The following is a 26,951-nucleotide window of genomic DNA, read 5'->3' on the forward strand; positions in this document are numbered from 1 at the left end:
CTGAGAAGCAAATGAAATTCCCCACCTGAGCTGCTGGTGTGTCCATATGTGAGCTCGGGATGGACATTGGGTTTGGGGCATCCATTGGAGGAATGAGGATGCAGCTTCTGCCAAAAGCCTTGAGGCAGAACTGTGTGGGGTATTGAGGAAGTCCTCGCTGCTCATGCGACACTAACACTTGATTTTCTGAAGCCCAGTGGCAGGGAATTCCATGAGGATAACCTGGTGGCATGTACTCTTGACCTACTGTTTGCTGGGACTGAGACCACCTCCACCACCATCCGCTGGGCCCTGCTGTATATGGCCGTGTATCCAGAAATTCAAGGTACACATAGCAGCAGGGCTGTGTGCTTTTCCTGTTTATAAACCTTGGTGAGAGACTCCTTTTGGCTGAAAGGAAAAACAGGAATCCCTCTGTACAAATGAGGAACAAATGCTTTCTTCTGTATTCGGGCACATGCCTAAGCTGTTTTAAAACTTTCCCTGGTAATCCTGTAATGCTTTAATATGGGACCAAGAACTAAACGCAGGCACTTCCCCCCACAAGCGTTGGAGATCCCTGAGGGCTTTATAGCAGAAACGAAAGAGGCTTTGAAGGGAGCATAGGGTCCATGCAGCAGCTTGAGTGATGAACATGCAGAGAAGTACCATGAGTGTCCTGGTGGTACATGATTGACCTGGGATGGTCCTTTGAAGACTCGCATAGCAAAAAGTTCATGGTCTCCCCAGAGATCCATGGCTTTGCTGCACCATAGCTGATCCCTGCTCTTTCCAAACAGCCCGTGTGCAAGCCGAGATCAATGCTGTCATTGGGCAGACACGACAGCCAGCCCTGGAGGACAGGAACAACATGCCCTACACCAATGCTGTCATCCATGAAGTGCAGAGGAAAAGCAACATCGTCCCTTTCAACGTGCCTAGAGAGGCAATGAAGGACACAATCTTGGCTGGCTTCCGGGTGCCCAAGGTAACACCAATCCCTAGCACTGAGTCGTTAGGAGGAGACTCCCATTTCCCCATTCCTGCTGGGAGAAAAATGCAGCATCGCTGCCCCTTACAGAGATCACTCCTGTGGATCATATTTTGCTGTCCCAAAATCACTTTCCAGCACACTGCATTGTCTGTGTCCAGAATGAAGGCCATGAGGTGAGGCATCCACACACATCCTCAAGGAATAGAGCCCTCCTCATGCAGACTTTTCTTAGAGGAACTTTGAACAAAAAAATGCTGACGTGAGAAAAGTGCAGATATATCTTGATCAAATAGCCAAGAAGTAGGAAAATATGGCCAGGCAAAAAAAAGAGGAACACATGCTTGTGACAAATTGCACTACGGATGATCTTCATGGCAAGCAAAAGGGAACATTAAAGCACTCTCTTGGTGCAGTGGCAGAGAGAGTGCAAAGTGATTTTCTTTCTCTTGTCTCAGGGCACTATTTTGATCCCAAATCTAACCTCTGTGATGTTTGACAAGAAGGAATGGGAAACACCTCAAAGTTTTAACCCTGGGCATTTCCTGAAGGACGGTCAGTTCTGGAAAAGGGAGGCTTTTATGCCATTTTCTATAGGTAAGATCAGCTGCAGTTTCTTCTTCATCACAGTGCTTCTGTGCTGAAGCACTGGGATGGAGCTTCCAGCTGCAAAATGAAGACCCTGAGCAAACTAGTGATGGAAAATGCAGACATTGGCTGTATCCACGCGAGGTGCTGCTTCCTATATGGGTGAAAAATGGTCACTTCCTTAGCAGTGACCATGCAGCCACCTCAAAGCACCACTCCCATCTCTAAGCCCCTTATTCACAAACACAGGAGCCTGGAAAAATGCTGGAGACCCCAACAGTGCTTTCAGCAAGGTGAGAGCAGTGCTCTGTGCTCCCAGTCCCACACAGCTGAGTTCAATGGGCTTTGCCACCACCACCACAGGGTGCCCTGTCCTGGTCAGCAGCTTCCTGGTGGAGAGTGATTTTAGCATCTCCAATTTCCTGCCCAAGAATGACACGCTTTCTCTGGTGATTTGTCTCCAAGCTGGGCTCATGGGGACTGCACGTGAAGCACTGCTCATCCCAGCAGGGTAGGATGAAATGTGTGTGTCTACACTGACATGGATGTGCCCTCACTGCAGCACCCAGCTGGGGGCAGATCGTGCTACAGCTCCATGAGGAGCTCAGCTGGGATGGCAGTCCTGGTGCTGGAAATGTAAGGTGGGCACGGGGATGCAGGCAGGGTGATGTTCCTGCAGGAGCTGTGTGCCGAGGCTTTTCCAGCAGAGAAAGCAGCTGGGCAGCCAGCAGGGCTGACTGGGCGCTGGGCGGCTGTCTCCGCAGGGAAGCGCGCCTGCCTGGGTGAGCTGCTGGCCCGCGCCGAGCTCTTCCTCTTCTTCACGGCTCTGCTCCAGAAATTCACCTTCCAGGCTCCCCCGGACACCATCCTCGACTTCAAATTCATTCTGGGCATCACCTTGGCCCCGCGGCCCTACAAGATCTGTGCGGTGCCTCGATAGGGAGCGCAGCCACTGTTTTGGGGAGGGGATCTTCTTGGCTTTGGAGCAGTTCCACAAACTGAGCCCTCGCTGGTTGCTGTGGGCTCATCAGCAGTTTTATTTCTTTGAAAGCAATACGAAATCACTTGTTTTTACAAGTGGATCTTGCTCACTGTATCAGGTGAGAAAGACAATTGGTATTGGATGGGCTGGGGCACTTTTGGGCTTGCAGCACAGTACTGTCAATGAATGAGGAGCTCAGGACATTCTTAATTCTATGCTGGATGGCCGTACTTCGTAGCAGCAAGAAAATCTGCAGTGTTAGAGATTGCTTTTCTTGAGCTGTAGCCCAGATCTGTCAGAACACAGTAGCAGCCCTTGCAGTACAACATTAATACCAGTAGCAATCAGAAACTTTTAACTTTGATCTCTGGAAAATAATTTGTAAGAAATAAAATACAAGCATAACTTGTATCATCTCTCCTTCTAGTGCATCAATAAATAATTACTAAACATCATCCTGTGACTCTGCCACATCCTCTACTTCTCTGTGCCAGACAGGTGGAACACAACAGGTTGGGCAAAGGTGATAAGTCTGTTTTGCAGATTTGTAATGCAGAGATGAGAGAACAAGCCCTGGGAACCAAACAAACCCACTGATACAATGCAGGAACCTTGACAGCTTCCCTCTAGATGCAGGATGAGCCCTTCCTGACCCTGCTTTAACCAAACCCTGGCACTATCTGCCACGCAGCTACCATTGCTGTCCTCTTCTTCTCCCACTGAGGGTTTCCTACACCTTCCCTGCACAGCAGAAATGGGGATGTTCAATTGATTTTCCAGACCTTATGTTCCTTCTTTTCCTTCCTTCTTCAGAATAGCGAGAAGGGAATGACAGTGCTTCTCACTGGCTGCTTCAATCCTGCCATGTTTTAACAGACGCAAAATATCCACAGACTGTATTCATGTACATGAACGTGATTTTCTAATGCCATTCCAGACTACACAGTGACTTCTCTCGACTTCTGCTCTCTCTGGTGCAGGTCTGATCCCTGGGACATGGAAACAACTCTTTTATTTGCACTGCGTGAGCAAACAAATACTAATCACTTCCCTTTTATTTTATGCTCTATTGCTTCCTTATCTAGCCACGCTGCATCATGGGAGGAAACAAATGGTTGCAGTCTTCCTATTCTTTTCTTCCGCACTGATTTTTCAACAAGGCAAAAGCCGTGAAGATGTTTATCTTAAGAGCAGAGCATCCCATGTGAGTGCAGGGGAACGCTTCAGGTTGCACGAAAAGGTTGAACTTCTTAAAGTTGATCATAGGACTGCAGCAGCTCCGCTGCGCAACGGCACTCGGAAGCCTCCGAGCAGCGCCTTCATCCGGACAAATCCATTTTGCCACAGCTGCCGCCCCCCAAACAGAAGCAGCCCGCACCGCCCATCGCATCACGAGTGCGGGCTGCGGCTGCGCGGCGCGACGGGAACGCGGCAGTTCTCAGCCGGCCGGCAAAAGAAATCTTCGAAGGGGAGGGGACGGGAGGAGGGACGGGAGCGGGGCCGGTGTCACCGCCGGGCAGGACGCGCTCGTCCCTCCGCAGCGCTCAGCGCCGTCTGCGCCCTGCCGGCACCGCCCCGTGGCAGCGGAGCCTCGGGCCGTGAGTCAGAGGCGCTGTGGGAGCTCCGTGCAGCCTTATCTCGCGTCCGTCGTGGCCCGGCTCCGTGTGCGGCTGTGCGCGGCGGGGAGGCGGCGGCCGCGAGCGGGGACCGTGAGGGTGAGGGAGGGCCGTGCGGGAGCCGCCGGGCTGTGGGAAGGCGGCGGTGGGAGACGGGAGCGGAGCGGGGAGCTGCCGGTGCGCTGAGGGTGGGCTGTCGTCGGCGAGATGAGAGATGCGCGGGTGGCGTCGAGGAGGGCTTTGGCGAACGCGTGTGGCTGAGGCTGAGGAAGCGGCGGCCCAAAGGCAGCCCCGAGGCCGGGCCGGCCCGAGCCCCTCTGCGGTTGTGCCCACAGCTGCGGCCGCACCATGCTGCGCTTCCTGTGGGACAGCGTCTCCCTGCAGATGCTCTTGGTCTTCCTCTTGGTCTTCCTGCTGGTCGCTGACTACATGAAGAAGAGAAAGCCCAAGGACTTCCCTCCCGGTCCTTTTTCCTTCCCTTTCCTGGGAAATGTGGAATTTTTGTTTGCCAAAGACCCCTTGGCCACAACACAGAAGGTAAGGGGATTTTCAGCACGGTGAGGGGACCCACCCAACCCCATCACATTAAATCCAATGGCCCACAGAGAGCTTTCCACAAGTGGGAAGTAGGTTGGCCCTTGATCAACTGCAACTTTGATAAGGTTTGGCTTGGAATACAGAGCCACATCCTTTGGGCAAAGGGCATGGCACTTCCACTGCATCCGTATGTGGGTGTGAGGACAAGGGTGACTGGAAAGGGAGTTAAACAACAGCTGAAAACTTTTGCTCACCTGAGTATTGCAAAGCCTCAAAAATGCAACCTGGAAAGTTTTATATCTAATCCTGAACACTGACTCAAGAAACAAGGAAAAAGACTGCAAACAATCAAGCCAGTATTTATCGCATCACTCTCCCAGGTTCAGCTTGCCCTATTTCCATTTCAAATCTCCCTGTCCTTCCCTATGGGTACAGGATTCTAGGAAAAAAAGTCCTTGCAAATCAATCCCATATTATATACTTACCCCCTTCCCAGATTATTGAAGAACATGGAGATATCTTCAGCATGCAAGTAGGCACCCAGTCTTTTGTGATCTTAAATGGGCTGCAAATGATCAAGGAAGCCCTTGTGACCCAGGGAGAGAATTTCCTGGATCGCCCAGAAATTCCTATCAACACAGAGATCTTCAACAAATTGGGTGAGTTATCAATAGTTACACATATCTGAAGCACAGTGAAAACAGCATTCTTTTGGACATACCAGGAGGAAAGCGGGGGGAAACGTTGTAGCTTCACTTTCGCTCTGAACATGGCTACATTCATAACTCCTCATTTATCAGTATGCTGTCCAGTTTCTTCCCCTTGCTGAGAGCATCTTCTTTGCTCACTGTGGAATGCTTCTGCCAGGGCTGATCTCCTCCAATGGGCACCTGTGGAAGCAGCAGAGAAGGTTCACCTTGACCACCCTCCGAAATTTTGGCCTGGGGAAGAGGAGCCTGGAGGAGTGGATCCAGGAGGAGTGCCGGTTCCTCACGGATGCGTTCAGGGATGAGCAGGGTGAGGAGCACTTCCCTCAGCAGTTGTGCTGAAGGCAGAATCCATCTTGGACCATTTTAATTTCCCCTATGCTAATGCCTGCTGAAAAATCATAGAACCACAGAATCATTATGGTTGGAAACAACCTCTAAGATCACCAAGTCCAACCCCAACCCATGCTCAGTATGTCCACTAATCATTTCTCTTAGTGCCACAGTTCCTTTTTCTTGAGAACCTCCAGGGATGGTGACTCCATGACCTCTCTGGAATCATATGCCAATGTCTGATCAATCGTTCTGAAAATAAATTTTTTGTAATATCCATCCTGAACCTCCCGTGGAAAAACTTAAGGCCATTACCTCTTATCCCATCACTGTTATTTAGGAAGTTAGGCCAAACCCCACTTTGCTCTAGCTTCTTTTCAGGGAGATGTGTAGGGCAATAAGGCATCACCTGAACCTTCTCTCCTCCAGACTGAACCATCCCAGTTCCTTCTGCAGCTGGCTATCAGAGTTGTTTTCCAGACCCTTCATAGCTTCATTCCCCTTCTCTGGACATGCTCCAGAGCCTCAATGTCTTTCTTGAAGAGAGGGGCCCAAAACTCAACTCAGCACCTGTATGGGAGATGCTGAGTCATGGCCTCAACCGTTGATTGAGCACCTGAGGAAAGGACCCCTCAGCCCTGGGAGCACAGGTGAAGGCAATTCAGCTCTGTGACAGAATTCAGCTGTGTGACCAGAAGGGGTGGAGCCTGGCTGCACCTCTCTTAGACCTCATTTAAGGGCTGACTGCCACTAAGGAAGGATCTCTTCTTGGAGATCTGTCCTTGGTGAAGCTTTCCTGTGTGAACCTGGAATCTTCTGCTACAGATAAGCAATCTTTTTCCCATCCTTTATAGTACTTTTCTATTGTGTCACTCCTTCTATCATCATATCTTTGTTGTAATGCCTTTCTCGTTGTATTGATCTGTCCAGTTACTACAGCACCCAAGATGTGGCCTCACAAGTACTGAGCACAGAGGGATGATCACCACCCTGCTCCTGCTGGCTACACTGTATCTGATATGAGTCCAGATGCTATTTTCATTCTTGGCCTCATGGGCATACCCACCTTCTGCCAGCTGCTAACTAACCCACCAACATCCTCTTTCTCCTTATCTCATAAGCAATGCTAAGCAATCTGCCAGCATCCCAGACTCCTTCTGTAAGTGTTTTGCCCTGAGATTAACTGATAGATGCAACTGTGTAACAGTCAAAACAGTATTCTTAGCATACCTTTGTCTATTGCTCCTTTTGAGACCTCTGGGAAATTCCAGGGGCCAGTTAATACCAATATTCTGAATTAACACCAATGATGTTTGCTCTTCTGAAGCTGTTTTGCATTTTCCTTTCTAAGCAAACAGGCATCTCCAAGCAGGTGCCCATCCAGGATCTTTCATCCCACTTATTGAATATTTTCCTCTGATGATGGCACTTTCTTCCCCTTGTCTGCAGAGACCGGAAGAGAATGATTGTTCCCTTTTTCCTTCTCCAGGAAATCCTTTCAACCCTCACCTTAAAATCAACAATGCTGTTTCAAATGTTATCTGCTCCATCACCTTCGGCAATCGGTTTGAATACCATGATGAGGACTTCCAAAACTTGCTGCGGCTGATGGATGAGACTGTTACCCTCCATGGGAAGATAATGAGCCAGGTACAGCCCCCCACCCCCAGAACAGAACAACAGACCTCAGCAATCCTCATGCGTTGGCCTTGTATACCCTTCTCCATTTTTGTAGCACTCCTTTGGATGCTTTCTGATAGTTCTATATCCTTACGTAATACAGCACACAAAACTGCACACTGCTCAAGGTGAGGCCCTCACCAAACATGGGGACTGGCCAAGCCCAGGAGCTGTTTCTCCCTGCTCTGGAACCATGACATTTTCTTTGCTGCTTCCCACAGCTTTGTGGTGCCTCTTCTCCCTTAAGATGTTCTGGTGCTGGTGCAGTCCCCAGTGGTCACAAAGCTGAGCTACCGCAGCTGGTTTTCCTGTGCTTTGGGAAGGAAATGAATACAGCAGAGGGTTTGGGCGGGTCCCTAGGAGAGGTTATGGGAAGGAGCAATACTAAAGTTTCCAAGAGCACTCATTGCCATTCCTCTTTCCATTGCATCAAGTACATCTGCCTGTAATTTATTTCTGCCACATTCTCAAGCTGTGCAGTGCTCACGTTGCTCTCTTTCATCACTGCTCCTGTCCACTGAGCACCAAGCTTCTTGCTCTAACTATGAAGAATGCAGTAATCTCTCTGACAGTGGAGATAGCAATCCTTTGTCATGCTCTTCTGGTGAGGAGTTAATTCCATCTCCTCTGCTGTTGTAGGGTTGTGGCTTTGCAGGCTTTTCAAGTTTTGAAAACAAATTGGGTTTTCAGTCCTTTACTCAATTTTCTTCTTTTTTTCTTTTTTTTTCTATCCAAAGCTGTACAATGCTTTCCCCTCCGTAATAAAGTACTTCCCAGGATCTCACCAAACCATTTTTGAAAACTGGAGACTCATGAAAGGTTTTGTGAAAGAGAAGATCAGCAAACATAAGGAAGACCTGAACCCCTCAGAGAGCCGAGACTTCATCGACAGCTACCTGCAGGAGATGGCCAAGGTCAGCAGTGTGGAGCAAGGCCTTCCTCAGTGGGGACTGGAGATCAGGAGGGCTGAGAAGCAAATGAAATTCCCCACCTGAGCTGCTGGTGTGTCTATATGTGAGCTCAGGATGGACATTAGTTTTGGGGCATCCATTGGAGGAATGAGGATGCAGCTTCTGCCAAAAACCTTGAGGCAGAACTGTGTGGGGTATTGAGGAAGTCCTCGCTGCTCATGTGGCACTAACACTTGATTTTCTGAAGCCCAGTGGCAGTGACTTCTGTGAGGATAACCTGGTTGCATGCACTCTCGACCTGTTTTTTGCTGGGACTGAGACCACCTCCACAACCATCTGCTGGGCCCTGCTGTTTATGGCCATATATCCAGAGATTCAAGGTATGAGTAGAACATGCACAGCCCTCTTGTAGCTTGGTGAGATATTCTGTTCAGGCCAAGAGAGGAGAAAAGTTTGATAAGATTCAACTAAAGCAAGTGTAGAGTTTAGCACCTGTAGAGAAATAACCACAAGCAACAGTACAACAGTTTGGGGATGGATGACCTACTGGAGAGGAGCTCTGCCAAGAAGGACCCCTTTATAAATACCTAAAAAGTGTGGGAGGCAATTGTATGTGGCTGGACTCTTTTCAGTGTTGTTTAGTATAAGAAAAGGAGGAACAGCCAAAAACTGGAACATAGGAGGTTCCACACAAATTTGCAGAAGAATTGCTTTAGAGTAGAGGTAACAGAGCACTGGAAGAGGCTGCCCTGAGTGCTTAAGGTGTCTCCTCCTTGGCAGATACTCAGGACTTGCCTGGATGTTTACACATGTGACCTACAGTAGGGAAGATGCTTAAGCAGGAGAGTTGGACTCGATCCCTAGTGATCTCTTCCAACCCTTGCAATTATGTGAATCCCTCAGTACTCTTGCAAATTAGGCACAGGAAAGTTTGGTGGTTTGTTTGTTTGTTTTTGCATTCATCCACATGCCTCTGCTATGATGATCCTTGCCCTTCTAATATTGGAATACCAACAGACAAAAGGGGCAACCTCTCCAACAAAGACTGGCATTTTGGCAGAGGTGACAGGTGCACTGCACAGAGCTCAGGGCCCCTTTAGTACCTAAAGATGCAAGATGCCCTGGTGATACATGATTGATGTGGGATGATCCTTGGGGGAGCCAAACAACAAAAATGACATGGTGTCCCCAGGGGAGCTATGGCTTTGCTGCACTATAGCTGATGCTTCCTCTTTCCAAACAGCCCGTGTGCAAGCAGAGATTGATGCTGTCATTGGGCAGACACGGCAGCCAGCCTTGGAGGACAGGGACAAGATGCCCTACACCAATGCCGTCATCCATGAAGTGCAGAGGAAAGGCAACATCATCCCTTTCAGTTTGCCTAGAGAGGCAATGAAGGACACAGTCCTGGCTGGTTTCCACCTGCCCAAGGTAACTTCACTATACATCAGACAAGCCTTTAGGAGAACACTCCCATTTCCCAGTCCACAAACGGACAAAGCAGCAGCATCCTTACCCTGCCCAGAGATCACCCCTGAGGAAAAAATACTTGTGGTGGATTTGAATGCAGATGTTCTTCATGGCAAGCACACAGGAAAGTAAAATTTTTCCTCCTGTTGGCAGTGGCAGAGAGAGTGCAAAGTGATTTTCTTTCTTTTCGCAGGGCACTATTGTAGTCCCAAACCTATTCTCCGTGATGCTTGACAAGAAGGACTGGGAAACCCCTCACAGTTTTAATCCTGAGCATTTCCTGAAGGACGGTCAGTTCTGGAAGAGGGAGGCTTTTATGCCATTTTCTATAGGTAAGATCAGCTGCAGTTTGATGCTTCTGTGCGGAAGCACTGGGATGGGGCTCCTAGCTGCACAATGAAGACCCTGAGCAAACTAGTGATGGTAACAGCAGGCAGTGGCTGCACCCATGGGAGGTGCTGCTATCCTACTGCCCATAATGGTGCAAACTAAACCCTTGCTTAGCAGTGACCATGCAGCCACCTCAAAGCACCACTCCCATCTCTTAGCCCCTTATTCACAAACACAGGAAAAAATGCTGGAGACCCCAACAGTGCTTTCAGCAAGGTGAGAGCAGTGCTCTGTGCTCCCAGTCCCACACAGCTGAGTTCAATGGGCTTTGCCACCACCACCACAGGGTGCCCTGTCCTGGTCAGCAGCTTCCTGGTGGAGAGTGATTTTAGCATCTCCAATTTCCTGCCCAAGAATGACACGCTTTCTCTGGTGATTTGTCTCCAAGCTGGGCTCATGGGGACTGCACGTGAAGCACTGCTCATCCCAGCAGGGTAGGATAAAATGTGTGTGTCTACACTGACATGGATGTGCCCTCACTGCAGCACCCAGCTGGGGGCAGATCGTGCTACAGCTCCATGAGGAGCTCAGCTGGGATGGCAGTCCTGGTGCTGGAAATGTAAGGTGGGCACGGGGATGTGGGCAGGGTGATGTTCCTGCAGGAGCTGTGTGCCGAGGCTTTTCCAGCAGAGAAAGCAGCTGGGCAGCCAGCAGGGCTGACTGGGCGCTGGGCGGCTGTCTCCGCAGGGAAGCGCGCCTGCCTGGGTGAGCTGCTGGCCCGCGCCGAGCTCTTCCTCTTCTTCACGGCTCTGCTCCAGAAATTCACCTTCCAGGCTCCCCCGGACACCATCCTCGACCTCAAATTCATTCTGGGCATGACCTTGGCCCCACAGCCCTACAAGATCTGTGCAGTGCCTCGATAGGGAGTGCGGCCACTGTTCTCAGAGGGAGAACTCTCAGCTTTAAATGGTATGCACTGACTGACCCCTCACCAGCTGCCATGGGCCATTGCAACAAGCAGCCTTACGTGTTTTGTTTCTTTTATAGTAATTGCCAATTCTCTTCCTTTTACAGGCACATTTTACACACTGTATCAGCTGAAAAAGATTGGTCAGGGCACTTTTGGGCTTGCAGCCCAGCACTGTCAATGAATGAGGTACTCAGGACTTTCTTAATTCCATGTCTGATGGCCATGCATCACAGCTGTGGATCAGTAGTGGAAGGGAGCAGTACAAATAGTGACTGGAAACAGTTTCTACTTTGATCTTAGGAAAACTGTTAGAAGTACACTGATGCCCTGTGACATCTCCCTCTCTTGCACATTAATAAATCCCAATTGAAGCATTTTTGATGTGCAGCATTTTGCAAAATGATGACTAGCACAGCCTTTTCAGCACTGCCTGCAGTCTCCAGCCATGCAAGCATTTGGAGCAGCAGGGGGTGGGATGTAGAGCCATGCTGAGCTTGCACAGCACCAGCTCTCCCTTAGCAGAAAGGAGGGCACAGGAACAGCACAGGCCATTCTTTCAGAGCTGATGAATATTCATGATCCCAGCTCTGTGAGCAAACCAGCAGGAAAACCACCAAAGCTGATGGCTGCGTTCTGCCACACCACTGCAATGAATGCAGTGACAGACACTCAAAGGGTGACAGGTGCCATTTCTGACATCCGTTTATAGAGCATCTGCAGCTGGTGGTAAAGAAATTGTGGATCCTGTTTCCTAGAATAAGCTAAATTCTTTCTCCCCCACTGAATCTTTCCCCCAAACCTGAATCTTCTTCTCCACACCTTGTTAGGAGGCAGCAGGGAAGGTTGAGCTGACACTGCAGAGCTGCCTGGTAAAGAAGAGGCACACCATTTCTCCCACGGTTGCATACTGACCAAGCACAGTTCTGTAACACATAGCACAATTCCAGACAACAGTTTGGACAAAGATGATATTTCTGGCACTCGTGGCTCCTGTTTCACAGATCTGTAAGGGAGAGATGTGAGAAAGTTATCTAGGAAACAAACACATTGATACAATACAGGAACCTTGAGCAGGTTTCCTACTAGATGCATAATGAGGCCTTCCTGACCCTCTTCTCCCCACTCCCTGGCTGCCACGCAGCCACTACTGTGTCCTCCTGCACCCAGCAGCCTTTACTCCCTCCTCCCACGCTCAGGAAGGCAGCAGCAGCTCCCCTCGAGCTGAGGGGCTGAAAACATTCACAGCTGACAGCCTCTTTCCTTCCCTTCTCCCTGAAATAAACACCTGCATTTCTGTTCTTTGATGGGTTAAAATGCTTTTAGGTCCTGCTTCAGAAATGATGAAAACCAATTCTTCCAAATCTGGCCATTCACTTCTCTCTCACTGGCTATTTCCACTAGCTCAAAGTCCCTTCCTTTTCCACAAGATAGTCCCCAGCTCCCCTCCTCATGGAGGATAAGAGACCAAGGTAATAAAAGTGTTTGCTTACATATCAGGCTGCTCAGGCCAAGGATTAGGATACAGACGAGCTCTGGTGAAAACAGGTCAGAAATGAGGACCTTGAAGGAAACTAGGCTTTTTCCTCCTGCTGATCTTCACTTTCAAGTCTTCTTTTCCAAGTAATAATGAGCAGAGAGCTGTCCTATTAGGTGTGGCTGAGGAGAGCATGCAGAGATCTGAACTTCTTTCAGTACCAATAAGCAATGATGTAAGTCATTCAAGAACTAATTTCTAGCAGCTTTTAACCTTTCCACTTCACCTGCCCAGTTCTCTGATGATTACTAGAGACAACTAGCTGGACAAGGAAGCAGAACATAAAGCAGGAATGAACTGGGAAGGGCATCACACATCCAATTTGTTGCTGCAAGACAACGATATCCCGTAAGGTAATATTTGATACAGTGTGACTGGAACAGGACACAGTTATTTCATACGTTGCCTAGAAGAACAGATGCTTGCATTAGCTAGGTACCATTAAGGGCATAACTGAGAAAAAAGACACCAATGAATTCATTTTAAAAATCTTTATGTGAATATAAAAGAATCATTTCCAAAGAAATAAAACAAAAAGAAGTTTAAAAATTAGTGCAACTTTTCAAGTTCTATGCAATACAGTGTTTACATTTATTTTCAACTGACAATGTAGACACTGATACAACATGAAATCTTACCTCTAGCTGGACTAGTGGAGGAAAAGGAAAAAAGCAAGGAAGCCTTAAGAAAATTATTTTACTAGACATTATCATCTCAAACAATTATTTTTGTTTTCTAATTTCTAGACTATGGCTACTTAAAACATTGGTATTGCTTATATTTTTTACTTTCAAGTAAGTGTATATTGTAGAAAATAGAATACCTATATACATATATATTTCATGAAGAAAAACTTAGGTGAAAAATTTATTTTTAGTGACTGTTTCTTAATCCATTACAATACAGTTGTTCTAAAAATCATCTTCTCAAAACTGCTGCCTGATCCACCTTGAGTAAAAGAACCCAATAGCCCTAAATTTCTATTATTGCTACAAAGCACTTCTCCTCCCTTATGGTTATTTTCTTAGATCCTATATAAAAGAAAATTGTGAGTTAAATGATATGTCACTTATTTTTGCTTCTCAGGATTCATACTACCTGTTTTACCAGAAACCAACCAGAATTACCAATAGTGCTGATGAAATTCAGCAGTATTCCAGTGTCACCTCAGATGAATCTGTTCCTAACTGTGAAATCTGGAAATGCACACTGCATCAAAGAGCGTTGGATTGATGTAGTTCTGCTGTTATGTGGCATGTGAAATGTAGCTACAACACAGCAGTTCTACTCGTAGCTTTTGTTTCATGTTAATGATGTTAACAATACTTTTATTCCTCTTTGCACACCCAGATGAGGTGAAGTGAATACGACAGTATGGCTTAGATTCAAATAATTATTTCTGTGCATCACTTCCTCATTCACAGAGCATAACCCATAACAGCCACTGTTCTGCAGGTTCCCAAAATTCTAAAGAAACACTAAATAACATTGTATTTACCCATCTAAGTTTTAACAGTTTGGAAAAAAGCCAAGGAAGAAAATTTTCTCCAAATACCTGAACATTTTAAATGTTTGCATCCTCAATAGGTTTACTGGAGACCACTCCTACTCTGAAAAATCCTTATTCCCATCTGTAATTAGGTATTTAAATTTTTCATTTCTGCTTAGAAGATAAGCTTCTAATTAAATAATAAGGAGGTTCTTGGTCATTTTTTGGTCCCAGGGTTCGCAGTTTTGAGAAGAATACAGAGATATTTGCTCCAAGGTTTTTACTATTCAGCACCTGACACGACTATTGACACAGCTCTACTACCGTGAGAAACACCGCATGTACCAAGCCTATTAACTAGATGAGTACTTGAAGGATGTCCAGAGTTTTCATGCTGTAAAGAACAAAAGCTAAGAGACTCATTCAACACCATCAACAACAGGTTCATATTTCACCAGAACACGCTGAAGTACCAGGCTTTAAGAAATGTAAGCATCCTGCTAGGGCTTACTCTCATGTTCTACTACTCACCACCATCTCCCACACCACCACCAGATTAAACACACACAATTGTATCTTAAGAATACAAAAAACAAAACCATCGCTGCCGCAGTCAAAGACTTCAAAACTCAAGAGGTAGTCAAAGAAGCACAGAGTCCTGAAGAACACAAACTGACAGACACAACTGTTCAAAAGCAGTTTGTTGGAATGTTCTTTGCTCATACAACCCGACCTTTCAGATGAATCTGGCTTTTAAATAATACCTTGTATAGATGTAAGTTTCACAAGAGGAAATCTTTATGCAGTGCTTAGGTGTATAAGACTGTAAGCCCCATCAACACTATTAAGAAGCAGTGCTTACTAAGTATTACAAATGAGAAGTTTCCTTTTCTCTGGCACTGCATACAGTGCCCAAGAAGGCAGAAGGGAAGGAAGATTGGGAAGGGAAAAATCAAGGAACAAGCCCTGCTGAGGGGCATACAAAATGCAAGACTACTCAAAATTCATAATTCAAACCAAACTCAAAGCAGAAACTTCAATTCTGCAAAACAAAGCTGAACCCAGCTCTCAAATAAAAGATGGCCTTAGTGGTGAAGGTACTATATGTTTTCAGTGACGAGATTTATAATAGATTACAGACAGGTGCAGCAACCTCGTTTGCACACTGTTAAGCGTATTCATTTAAAGGACTGCTATTACTGTCGTTTAACCAGCTACAACAAATTTGTTCTAGACAGTTTGCAAAAAAGGATGGACATAAATTTCTTAAAAATACAGTTCACAAAAATGGAACACTTTTGCAATAAAGGGACACACACATTTGGAGAAAGGTTGCAACTCCCCCCTCAAGTGTCAGATATCAATCCTGACTTTTCTCCCTCAGTCTTTGCTGCCAAGGATTAGCAAAGCAGCATTTCACTCACCTGCAGAGCACAGTTAGTTCAGAATAATTGCAGTGAAACTACATTTAAAAATGAAGAAAAATAATTTCTATTCCTAAGGTTGTATAAATAGCTGGAAATAAAGGTTTCTTCCTACACCATCTCCACCTGCAGCCTTGTCCCCTCATCCTCCCACGTCTCACAAATGCAGTGCACAGGTACTCCAGACTTTTAAAACACAGCCCAGACTTGAGTTAATACAATAGGTCTTTTTTTCTTTTCTTTTTTCTTTTTTTTCTAAAACAAAAGCTTATTTGGCTTTGGTGAATTCAACATCTTCAAGGTAGGATTTCCTTAGTGTATATAAGCACTAACTTGACCTTTACTTAAATAGACTGCATAATTGTGTCTCTGACTTGAGATGACAAAGCCTGTCTCCTGTCATACAGGTCAACTAGTAATACAATTCTAAATTTTGTTTTTAAATAAAAGCAAATATTTTCTTGCTTCTAAAATTGTATTTTATATTATATTATAGAAGAAGTATTTTTAAAGCATGTTACCAATTTTTTAAACTTCTTTTTAGAAGAGGCCAGCAAAAATGTCAAATATTGCCAGTTTCCTGAAGTATATTTTTGCATAACATCTTCCTATTACAAAAGTCAAGTCTCTAGTCCAAATAAATTGATTAGTTTTAAATATATAGTGCCAATTTTTATATTTACAATATATCTTCAAGGCAAATATAAATCTTAAGTTGTGCTTGTAAATACATACTGTAGTTATTAAATCTACTTCTATTGTGCTACCTTCTGGATACCACTGATCAAGTTAATCAAGCTAAGTTCTTGATAAATTCTGATGCTGAATTCACAGATGCCCACCACTGTAACATCATCTTTCACCAAATAGTTGAAGTGGAAGGTATAAAACATTTAAGGACACTTAAGCATGTAAGCTTCCCTCACTGTCTTTGTGGTTCAATCAGGTGTTGCACTTGGTACTTTAACAGGAAGATTCCTTCTAGTATTGGTGACATGGCGCTGTTGAGCTAGGAAGGATCGTCCTGGGCCATCCCTGCAGGCACCATCACTGCCAAGCAGTCTGGCTTCCATACCTAATTTCTGGAGTGTTAGGCTCTGCAAATGAGATAACATTTATTACACACAGCAAACAAAAGATTGGTCATCTTTCACACACATAGTTAATATGCGTAAGTAATTGCTTTTACTATACTTCTAGGAGAACCTTGTAGTGCCATACAAGGTATGAACCAATGCAAAAGAAAATCAGATTCGTTCACCACAGAATATGTTAATTTTAGTTCATTGCAAAGTTGTTTCTTTATTAAGCATGCTATTTAACTTTGCTTTCATTGTTTGATTTTCCTTCCCAGCCTTCATGAAACTCTATACATTGTTTCAAATGAACACAAACTTTCTCTAGTCCTTTTCACAGCAATCTAAGATCTAACACTGCAACACTGCTGTAAGTATGGCTCTAACTTAATTTCACAAATGCCACGCTAAAGACTCTACAGATCTGAAGCAGGAGTCTGAAAGTCTTTGGAATCATGGCCTCTCTTTGCCTAGAGTTATGTGAGAAGTGGCTATTGAGCATTAAAGAATTTGGTTTGACAAATCCAGCTGGAAGCTTATGACAACTTATGACTGTTAAGATGGCAGTCATGACCTATGACAAATTTTAAGTCTCCTGTTCCAAAGCCAAACAGAAAAGATTAAGTATAATAATTTTACCAAATAGTTGACTATTAAAACATTTTCCCTTTATATTACTATTGGGAATGTTGATGCTTGGAATGTTGATTCCAAGTTACCTCAAGACTGGAAATTCTAGCTCATTTACTAACTAACTCATTAAACTTCGCATTCTTGCCTGCAGCCAGCATTAGAAAGTGCAAGAGAGTGATCTCACTTCAAACTCAGAGTCTCAGGCTGCTCTCCTCACCTTAGTTCAATGTTTTTAGGCATGAAGCCCTGCTAACCTGCAAGTTGGATATTTCAGACAAGTAGCTAAATTATTGCCTTTCTGTCCTAAGCACCAGTTCACAGTGAATATCCAAAAAAAAAAAAAAAAAAAAAAAGAATTTTTCAGTGCCACACTTTGCAACATGCACTTTTAAGATTTCTAAAACATTAACAAACGATCTTTTGACCCACCTTGTTGTACCATGCAGTTACAATTAAATTTTCCTCATAATCACGTAACTTAGCAAGTTTGTATTCAGCCTGGAAAGAGAGATTGGAGAAGACAATCTCAAATAAGACACAGAAATTGTCTGCATAAATTTACTGCAGCTCAGTAAGAAAATAAGTTATGCAGAAGAAAACCTTAAGCATGCAAAATAACTAGAAGGTGTACAAATGTAAATAAAGTTGTTTCCTTAAACAACACAGAGATACCTGTGTATACCTGTGTATCTGAGACAGTGACTACCTCAAGAAGCAACTAACCTTTATATAGAAACTGCACTTCAACTTAGAAACTTATTTTCAAACTGGAAAAATAAAGTGTGAAAGTGTATTGCAAAGTCTAGAAATAGTCTTGAAGTCTTTTTGCACTTTAAAGTGAAAGAGACTTAAAGACAAGAACATAACTTGGCAGAATATTCTTGTCACATTACTGAATTTCTATTCTCTATGTACTTTTAATGACTAGTTTGTTCATATAAAAGAAATTTGAGGCTACAACATTTGTTAAGCCAGACCTCTAGGCCTACTAACTCATAGTGATGAATTCTGTATTTGTCAAGTAACTCTTCTAACTTGTCCCATCAATATTGTTATGGAAATAAATGCAGCATTTCCCAGTTTCCCTTTGGCTTTGAACTGCTGCCAATGCTCCTTCCAGAGAAGCACAGGCAATGAAATTTTACTAAATTAGCATGTTTTACTCCTCAGTACAGTTTCAAGCACTCCAGTTGATGAAACCACTGATACCATGGGTCTAATAAAACTGTCATTGCCCTAACACCTAGTTAGCCACACAAACTGAATTTCATTACCACCGAAAAAGATCAGACTCTGCAGCTCTGTACAAGTTACTGTGTGGCAGCAAAATCCTTACTCTTGTGCTGTACTTCGTTAGCATATCTTAAAAGTTTTTAGAAATATTTCATATTTGTGTTTCAGACGTACAAGGAAAGACACTGCTAAAAATCTATAGGTTTAATAGTCTGTGCAGTTCCCAAATAAAAGGAGCATTGAAGGGTACTGGATCATGAGTAACTTCAGTGTCTAACATCCAAGACAGCAGAACACGCTAATTGAAGTTATTTTTAAGTATATATAGATTTTACCTCCAATGCTTCAATTTTTTTGTCTCTCTCTGTTATCTGTTTTCTAAGCAACATGATTTCAGCAGATGCTGGATTCAGCTTGGGATCCAAGGTTTTTATCACCTATAAAAGGCAAAACAAGTGCATTACATATCAGCTTTGCACCTCGTTTGCTCACAGGAGAAATACAAAAACAGACCGAGTACAAGTTGGTCAAGGAGGATGAGAACCAAGCTTTTGTTTTCTTAATCCAGTAGGAAATAGGATATTAAAAGTTACTGAAGATGACTAACGCATCTCATTGTTCAGGCTGAACTATATATTCTCATACATTTCTGACTGGAATCAAGTAATCAAGGGCAGGAGAGGTTTGGGAACAGGACAAATCAATATAGTCAACAATTTGTGTATCTTCAGAAATATGCCACTCACATTTCTTGCTTTCTCAAGGTACATTTTATATCTTTCTTCCATTGCTTTCATGTCTTCGTCTTTTTTTCGTAAAGCTGCTTCCAGCTCCCCAATCTTCTGGGCTATTTGTGGAAACCACGAACAGTGACAACCAAAACAAAGATAGACACGGTACTTAAGCCTCCTCCCTCCTCCTCCCCCCAAGTAACTTTTCAGCTGCTGTGCAGTTTCCTATCATAGGGTTCCATCTGACTCTGAATTCCCATTTATCATTCAACAAAAGTAACACCCCAACCAGCCTCAGCCTCTGTGTGCAAAACAAGTAAGCAAAAAAAACCAAACCACCAAAATAAAAAAAGCCCCAAGCGATTGTTTTTTCAATTGTTTCACATTTCAAATCTACACTCCAGAAGAAAGCCTTATCCAGACTGGTATCTCACAGTCCAGAGACTATGCAAACCATTTCAGAAGAAACAACATAGATCCACAGAGAGGAAAAAATAAACAGACAAAAAAAACCCGACTTACGGTTCTGACTAACATCAGGCTGTAGTTCTGCAAGAGCAGCCTCTTTCTTCTGTAACTCATCGTGAACTTCACTCAATTTTTCCCTACAAATGAAAGAATTAAGCTTAATTCTACACATGATTTCATGCACAGTTCTAAGATACAGCAGTTGCAAGTTAATTGTAGGAAATGTTTAAGCAACAGCTTTAAACTCTGGTGATGCTTTTGAGTTTAAATATTAGTATGCATTTTTGCACAGCAATACAAACAGTAACTGAGATTCAATGCAAAAATTACCTGAAGGTAGAAGCAAGAAAGAAAGTGAGCAGAAAAAAACCTCTCTAGCACCTCTTAAGCATAAACTCCATTTGCTGAAAGGGTGGATACATTTCAGAATACTTAAACGCATTTTGAGTTGCGCAAGGGTTACGTTTATAAGTGTTACAGAATCAGAACAATTCAGTTACTGCTGGTGAAGAAGAGATGGTTAAGTGGATACCACTGAAAAAGATTCTCAAGACCAGAGCACAATATTTAAAACAGGACTCTGAAAAAGCCACAAGACATCACTATGACGACTTGGGCAGTTTACACACTACAAGAATCAAATTATTTGGCATAATTAAGTTACTGTGGGTGCATGTGTGTTACTTACATATGTGCTGCCAATTTCTGCTTCAGGTTGCTAGACTACAAAGGAAAGTTAAAATTTAGTTAATTTCAGCATTTCACAATGTGCAATATTAAAAACAAACCTACAAGCGATCCTTGAAAACTGATCACATCTAAAAAAGCTAAGCAAGCTTTAGAACCTCCATTTTTTACTTATTCCCATAACTGCATTCATATTTTTTGTACCAAATAGATACCAACTCCAGTATCTTTCTTTCTTTAAAGTTATCCTTCTCATCACAGCACCACTTAGGCATAAAACTAGAGACTTACTGCAGTGAAGTAAAAGGCAGAGGAGTTACAGCTTCTTAAATGGGGAAGGAAAAAAAATAGAAAAAAAAAATGCATCTAGCTAGGATCCTACTTCCTTAGTATCAGTCAACACCAAACACACTGAAAAAGAAGAGGTACATCTAAACAGTATTTGATGCTGCACTGAAGGATTTTAAACAAGAACTGCTAAGCCATATTCATCAGGGTCAAGAAAGCTGAACTTTCACTTACTCCTTCTGTCTTAGAACCTTGCTCCTGTAAAGTCTTTTGCAGATCTTCAATCTGCTGTTGTAACTCTCCAATACGCTCCTTGTTTAGCCTTTAAAGTAGAAAAGCCAAGGAAAGACAGTTAATATCATCTAAACAGATCACAGTACAGTGAGTTTTTCTTCCTGCCTGGCTGATAATTTTGCAGAGGATTTACCCAGCAGGACATAAGCCACAAATAAACTCATTCCAAGTTATTTTAGTATGACTTGGGTTCTGGTGAAACAAACATCTGGCAGCTCTATTAAAAATTTTATAATGATTGAACTGAAACCATTTTAAGGTTTAAGTGAACTTAAACCTTAACTGCTCCTAAGTTATCATGTCCTACAAAACTGCTCTCAGCATTTGTTAACTGACAAAAAAATTCAAACCATATCCCAGCATCATTTGCTTGCAACGTTAGAAATCGAGTTAGAAAACCAAGGATCAGAGCTAAGAGTATTCTACAGACTACAGTCTCTTCACACCAATCCAGACTCAGAGCTGCTAAATTTTATGTCATATTTAAGATTTCCATCTAGCTTGTCGTTATCCCTTCCTGTTCATTTCACACTGGTGAAATTAAATGGGCAACTGGCTGCCAGCACAGTGCTATGCTACAGATACCACTCTGAAGGACCAGGAACCACATCTTGCTGTATTTTAGATACTGTTTTGCCCGTCACCTTTTTTCAGTTTCTAATTCATTTACTGTCCACTGCTTTTGCTCCAGCTGTTTCTGGAGCTCCGTAATACGTTCATTTTCTGATCCTTCCTGTTGCAGTAGAAGCATCTTATTTTCATGCTGAAGCTGAATAAACATTTCTCTGAAAAACAAAACAAAACAAAAAACAACACAAAAAAAACCTGAGAAGAAAAGAGTCACCACTGATAGCACTGATTAAGAAAAAAGAAGAGAAAAAGTTCTTGTTCAACTTAAGTTGAACACAAGTTCTGAAGAATATAGATAGGGTAATAATTCAATTTTGGATGGAAAGGTAACTTAAAATTCAGAAACACCACAAAAGCATTTTCTTGAGATGAGCAAAGTTGTAAATTATGTAACTCCAAACTCAAATTATTTGTGTCTTTACGCTTCACTCTGCCAGACTTTCAAAGTAACCAGAGCTAGCAACTAGCTGTTCTATTTTAGCTGCTGCGTATTTTGTGTATTACATATGGAAAACTGTTATGTTTTTAAGAAAGAATGCAAATCTTTCAGTGTGGGGAAATAATTACTAACAACTACATGAAGGGGTCTATGTAAACATGAGGGATGCAAATCAAGAAGTGGGTGAAAAGGCCCTGAATCTGAGCTTTCATGGAGACAATTATGTTACGTCCCATCCACAAAAATCATAAAACAAACTCAACCTTTATGGCTTACCTATATTCCACTGGCAGAAGCTCAGCAGCAAGATTATCGTGACTTTTAATACGAGATGCATCTGAAATTGCAGAAGTTCAGTTTAGCAAACACACAAAAATCACTGATTATGAGAGAAAAGCCTCTGAAGATAAAGCAGTACCTGTTCGACTCAGATGATCCTGCTGCATCTGTGAGTACCGGAGCTCTTCGTTGGTCTCTTTTAATGCATCACACTGTACTATCAGTCTCTAAGCACACAAATTTGAGATGGAAGTAATTAATACTGCAATATTTTAAGCCCAAATAACATTAATAATGGGTAGTACTAACATAAGGGGTAGTACTAACTTTTTTTTATATATTTTTGTTTTACAGAGATATGTGCACACAGACTCACTGAACACATTCATTTTCATTAGCTGCTCAAATAAGCAGCTCACACTTACCTCTTTTTCTTTGACCAAAGCTTCATGTTTTTCTTCAAGTCGCTTCATTTCAAATGCTAACTTATCAGCTCTTTTAGATTCTTCAGACAGCTTGTGATGAAGCTCCTGGACCTTTTTATTAAGAGATTACATTTAGCATACAAATACACACGCGACATTAAGAATTATGTGAGAACCTTCATCCTATCCTATGATCATAAGCATAAATTTTTCTCTTTAAAATGGATTTTTAATATAATGTTAAGAACATTATATACAAGTGGTGATCTCAGTAGCAGCTAAACAGTTTCTCACAAGATTACAAGTTACCTCAGTTAAAGTAAAGGAGAAAAACCTCCAAATAATGGATAACCAACCAATCAAGGAGGAAGCTACAGTTAAGATTGTTAATATGCTTGTTTTCCTCTGTTTTTTAAAGGTGAAGAGCTCTAAGAGGTCTAAGGAGAGAATACAGGTTAAGTCCATGGCCTGTTAATTTAATGTTGATGTTGTCAACCATAAGAGGTAACCACCATATTTGAATATTCAAGTCCATGATATTTTAGATTAAACTACTCATTATTATTTTTTTTTTCCAGTGAAACAAAAATGTTTTCATTTAGGTAAAAGTATCTGAAGAAAAAAAATAACATCTTTATTATAGGTGCAGCCCTACCTGTCTTTTGTAGGTTTCTAATTGGGCACGGGCTGCATTGGCTTTCCTCAGTTCATCTTCCAAACTGACTGTATTGTGCATGTACATCATGTTAGTTTCCTGCAGAGATTTGACTTGTCTTCGGAAGTCATTCAGATCCTGCAGCTTTTTACGATACACTTCAACAGTTGACTCCAGCTTACTTGCTTTGTCTGCTGTAGCTCTTAAAGGATAAACAGGAATTAGAAGACAGACTGTTCTTTCAAAGATTAAATAAATCAGATTCTTCTTACATGCACGTTCAAGCTATTTCCAAAGGAAGGTTCAACATACTTCAGAGCAGAGTTAAATCTTGAAGCTCTGTTTTTAACTGCAAACTTGCTCTTATGTGCAAAGATTGTTTATAAAGAGTGAAATCACCACAGGGCTCACATTGGACTAAGTCAATCGTGCCAGAAGTATGAGCAGACAGTAGTGTATCAAATATCTCTATGGAATCCTGCAGAGTGTAACTTAAATACACAACATCCTGTGCTGCATAGTTACCTCAAAGTTCTGGTAAGTGGAAAAGACAAAAATGCAGATATCCTCACTAGAGGGATACTGTGAGAAAAACCATTAGCAGATATGATCAAGGATTGCCAGCTGACCATTAACAAAATTTAATATCTGTCTCATATCATTAGAAGCTAGTGCAAGGAAGTTACACGAGAAAATCTATTATTAAGATGTTATTATTTCTGATGTTATTTAAGAACCACTATAATATAAACACCTGAAATCATTTTTTTCCATGTTTTATTCCTATTATGGCCATTGATCCTGGCATGAAAAAAAACTAAGCATGGACTTTTTCCTGTGGTGACGTGGCATTCCCCAGCTTTCCCTTCTCTTTGTTGTAATAAAAATGCTGCAAGAGAGACTTGAGATAACACTTGAGGATAAGTACCAAACCATGGGGGAAAGCTGATAGATTGTTTTGTGATGGTGCTGCCCTGCTGTTACTCTTTCTCCTGGTAACTTCTTTCTGCATCAGTATGTTAAGAGGAGTTGCCGGCCCATTCAAATGTCTGATGTAACATGGCAACGAAGCAAGTAGGGACCAGTGGCTGGACCAGAATCCAGAGGTGACTGCTGCTTCATCTGCTTCAACACTGCTGGATGTGGAGGGCTGGGAAATACTAAGGGTACCCCCAACATTTATATGCTTGCACATGTAAGCCAGATAAGTGGTGTTTATTGTAGGCCTTTATGACATTACAGTTGATGTAGTGGTTGAACCTGATTATCTTGAAGGTTCTTCCAACCTAAATGCTTCTATGATTTTCTGTTTTATAAATAGTGGTATCAAGAAGTGAACCTAAATCTAACCTAGAATTCAGATACCAAAAGTTACGTCAAAGTTCTAGCTGCACATGTGCTTTCTGACATCAGAAAAGGCAGGCTCTTGCCAACACGAATGTCCCCCGTTAGTAAAATACATGTATGCATCCCTACAAAAATATCTTCATTCTTCCAGAGCCTAAGTTCCTTTCATCCCACATGAGCAGCAATTTCTGTATTTATTTAATCCTTCTTTACAGAAGAACTCTAAGTTGCTGTTCTTATACAAACAAGAGAAGCTCTGCATGTAATTGCTCTTCATTTCAGCTTTAATTAAGAGCCCTTTTCCAACATGCCCTTTGTATCTTGTTTAGGCAAGAGTTATCCACAGATAGAAAAATTCTTAAGAAATACAAAGCTTTGAGGTTAGTCATTAAATCCTACTAATGTGGAGCAGAATTATATACCTAAGAATGTCATTTTCATCTTTCAAGGCTCTAGATTCTTCAGCCAAGGAGGTTAGTTCGTTGTTTCTATGTTGTAGTTCAATCAATTGTTTTTCTAGATCTTCACAATGGACACGATAATCATCTTTGGCAGCTTCAAGCCTACCACAACAAAAACAGGAAGCCTGTTAAGAATATATTCATCACACATTTGGCTTATAATGTTCCACTTAGTACTAGAACTAATAAAATAGATTTTTAAAAAGGAAACCTATTGATTTAAGAAGCCAAAAAATGGTACAGTAAGTACGAAGCATTTTAATGCCTATTTTTTAACCCACAATGGATTATATTACATATTGTAGATTATATTCGTTATTATTTCAGGGAACCATATGAAAAATGAAAATGCTTTTTTTTTTTTTTTTAACATATGGATCACAAAGATTAACGTGTGAAAGGGCCATAAAATAATGATTACAGAATAACAACTTGTTTTTCTTATTAAGGTTGAGGACTGCCTTTAATATAGATTATGTTAATACAGTAGTGAAGTACTACTGAATTTTAGCAAAAGAAATTAAGATGGAAAATCCTGAAAGACTATCAGAAATTCTCAGGATATATTTGACATGACAAGTAAGGCTTTTTTCAAAGAAAAATAAAATGGTTTCATACCTGAAGTTTTCTTCCTGCAGTTGTTCTAGCTGCAACTGCGCATGAAAATACTTTTTTGCTACCGCAGTATTTGGATCATCAAGAGAGTCATCTAATTGCTCCAGCCTGTCATTCAGAATCTCATTTTCTGACACCAAGCTGTTCTTTTCATCCTGAAGGGCAGCCACCTAGCACAGATAAAACAGCATCAACACTGTAAGACCCGTCCAATTGGAAAGAACTAGAGCAAGACAGCAACATGTCACCAAATTAGTTTATGAGAAAGGCTGAGTGTTTAGAAACTTCAGAATGTAAATACATAGCATACAGATGTTTAGTGTTTGATAGTTGTGAAGCACTAAAGGAAAAGTATCTCTAAAAAAAGAAACTTTTGTAACTGAAACCATGGAAGAGGCGTATGATGCGATATGGAGAGAAACTGATTTTCAGTAGAAAAGATACAATGGGCACCATACAAAAACCGTAAAGTACTGGTGGAAAGGTACTCTCCATCTTGCTTGTCCTTAGCAATAAAAGCAGGATGGCACTGGCACACTCACACAGTACTGCCGTGCGCTCAGCAGTGAACGGCTGCGCAAGAAGCGGTTCCAAGCGCCAGAAGCTGGTAAGCACACACGCAAAAGAAAAAACCTGGACTGCTTCAGATAGAGCATGCATTTTTTGCAACAAGTTCGAAACTGAGTGTTCACAGCTAAGCAAATGAGAATACGGCACTGTACTGAAACAGTAGGTATATTAACAGCCATAAAATGGGGGAGGATTAAGAGGGTGGAACTTGTAAAGTTTTTCTAGTGAAAACTACTGTGTTAATTTTAACATCCTGTCAAACATAAGAGCATGTAGCACGTGTTAGTTAACTGGCATTTAAACAGGGACAATATGCTTTGTGGGTTATGCTTTCCTGAATCATAAAGAAAACCTACCTTTCTTATATTCTTGGAATCTATCAAGGAAGATTGAGACCTTACAAGTGAATTTATTAAGAATTAGTTTAAATGAGAAGTGTCAATCATTATTATGGCTTCAATAAATAAGTTAAAAAGCATATCATGGTGACATTATTAGATAAAACATCATATACATATAACCTAAACCATGCAATACTAAGTAACAGCATGTTTGTGATTGAAATTTAAAAGTTTATCT

At 42.4% G+C, this 26,951-nt stretch overlaps 2 protein-coding genes across 14 annotated transcripts in view; one reads left to right on the top strand and one right to left on the bottom strand.

The window, feature by feature from the left end:
• Positions 1-11,470, top strand: part of LOC125693898 (cytochrome P450 2J2-like) — a 31,056-nt gene extending 19,586 nt beyond the window's left edge. For 4 of the 10 annotated variants that reach the window (XM_048946354.1, XM_048946352.1, XM_048946353.1 and 1 more), the window contains exons 7-10: positions 193-325; positions 780-967; positions 1,429-1,567; positions 2,323-2,995. In XM_048946354.1, the coding sequence (XP_048802311.1) occupies positions 193-325; positions 780-967; positions 1,429-1,567; positions 2,323-2,498 (636 nt within the window). In that variant the 3' untranslated portion in view covers positions 2,499-2,995. The other 6 variants (XM_048946357.1, XM_048946359.1, XM_048946356.1 and 3 more) reach the window with 4 other exon arrangements.
• Positions 11,471-13,104: 1,634 nt separating this feature from the next.
• Positions 13,105-26,951, bottom strand: part of HOOK1 (hook microtubule tethering protein 1) — a 39,675-nt gene continuing 25,828 nt past the window's right edge. For all 4 annotated transcript variants that reach the window (XM_048946337.1, XM_048946336.1, XM_048946333.1 and 1 more), the window contains exons 9-22: positions 25,806-25,972; positions 25,149-25,289; positions 23,380-23,581; positions 22,725-22,835; positions 22,439-22,526; positions 22,297-22,357; positions 21,596-21,736; positions 20,892-20,979; positions 20,371-20,405; positions 19,737-19,819; positions 19,230-19,330; positions 18,819-18,920; positions 17,680-17,748; positions 13,105-16,638 (exon numbers count right to left, since the gene is read on the bottom strand). In XM_048946337.1, the coding sequence (XP_048802294.1) occupies positions 16,480-16,638; positions 17,680-17,748; positions 18,819-18,920; positions 19,230-19,330; positions 19,737-19,819; positions 20,371-20,405; positions 20,892-20,979; positions 21,596-21,736; positions 22,297-22,357; positions 22,439-22,526; positions 22,725-22,835; positions 23,380-23,581; positions 25,149-25,289; positions 25,806-25,972 (1,548 nt within the window). In that variant the 3' untranslated portion in view covers positions 13,105-16,479. The remainder of the gene's footprint in view (positions 16,639-17,679; positions 17,749-18,818; positions 18,921-19,229; positions 19,331-19,736; positions 19,820-20,370; positions 20,406-20,891; positions 20,980-21,595; positions 21,737-22,296; positions 22,358-22,438; positions 22,527-22,724; positions 22,836-23,379; positions 23,582-25,148; positions 25,290-25,805; positions 25,973-26,951) is intronic.

This window comes from Lagopus muta, chromosome 5, assembly GCF_023343835.1.
Source record: "Lagopus muta isolate bLagMut1 chromosome 5, bLagMut1 primary, whole genome shotgun sequence".
Classification (NCBI taxonomy): domain Eukaryota; kingdom Metazoa; phylum Chordata; class Aves; order Galliformes; family Phasianidae; genus Lagopus; species Lagopus muta.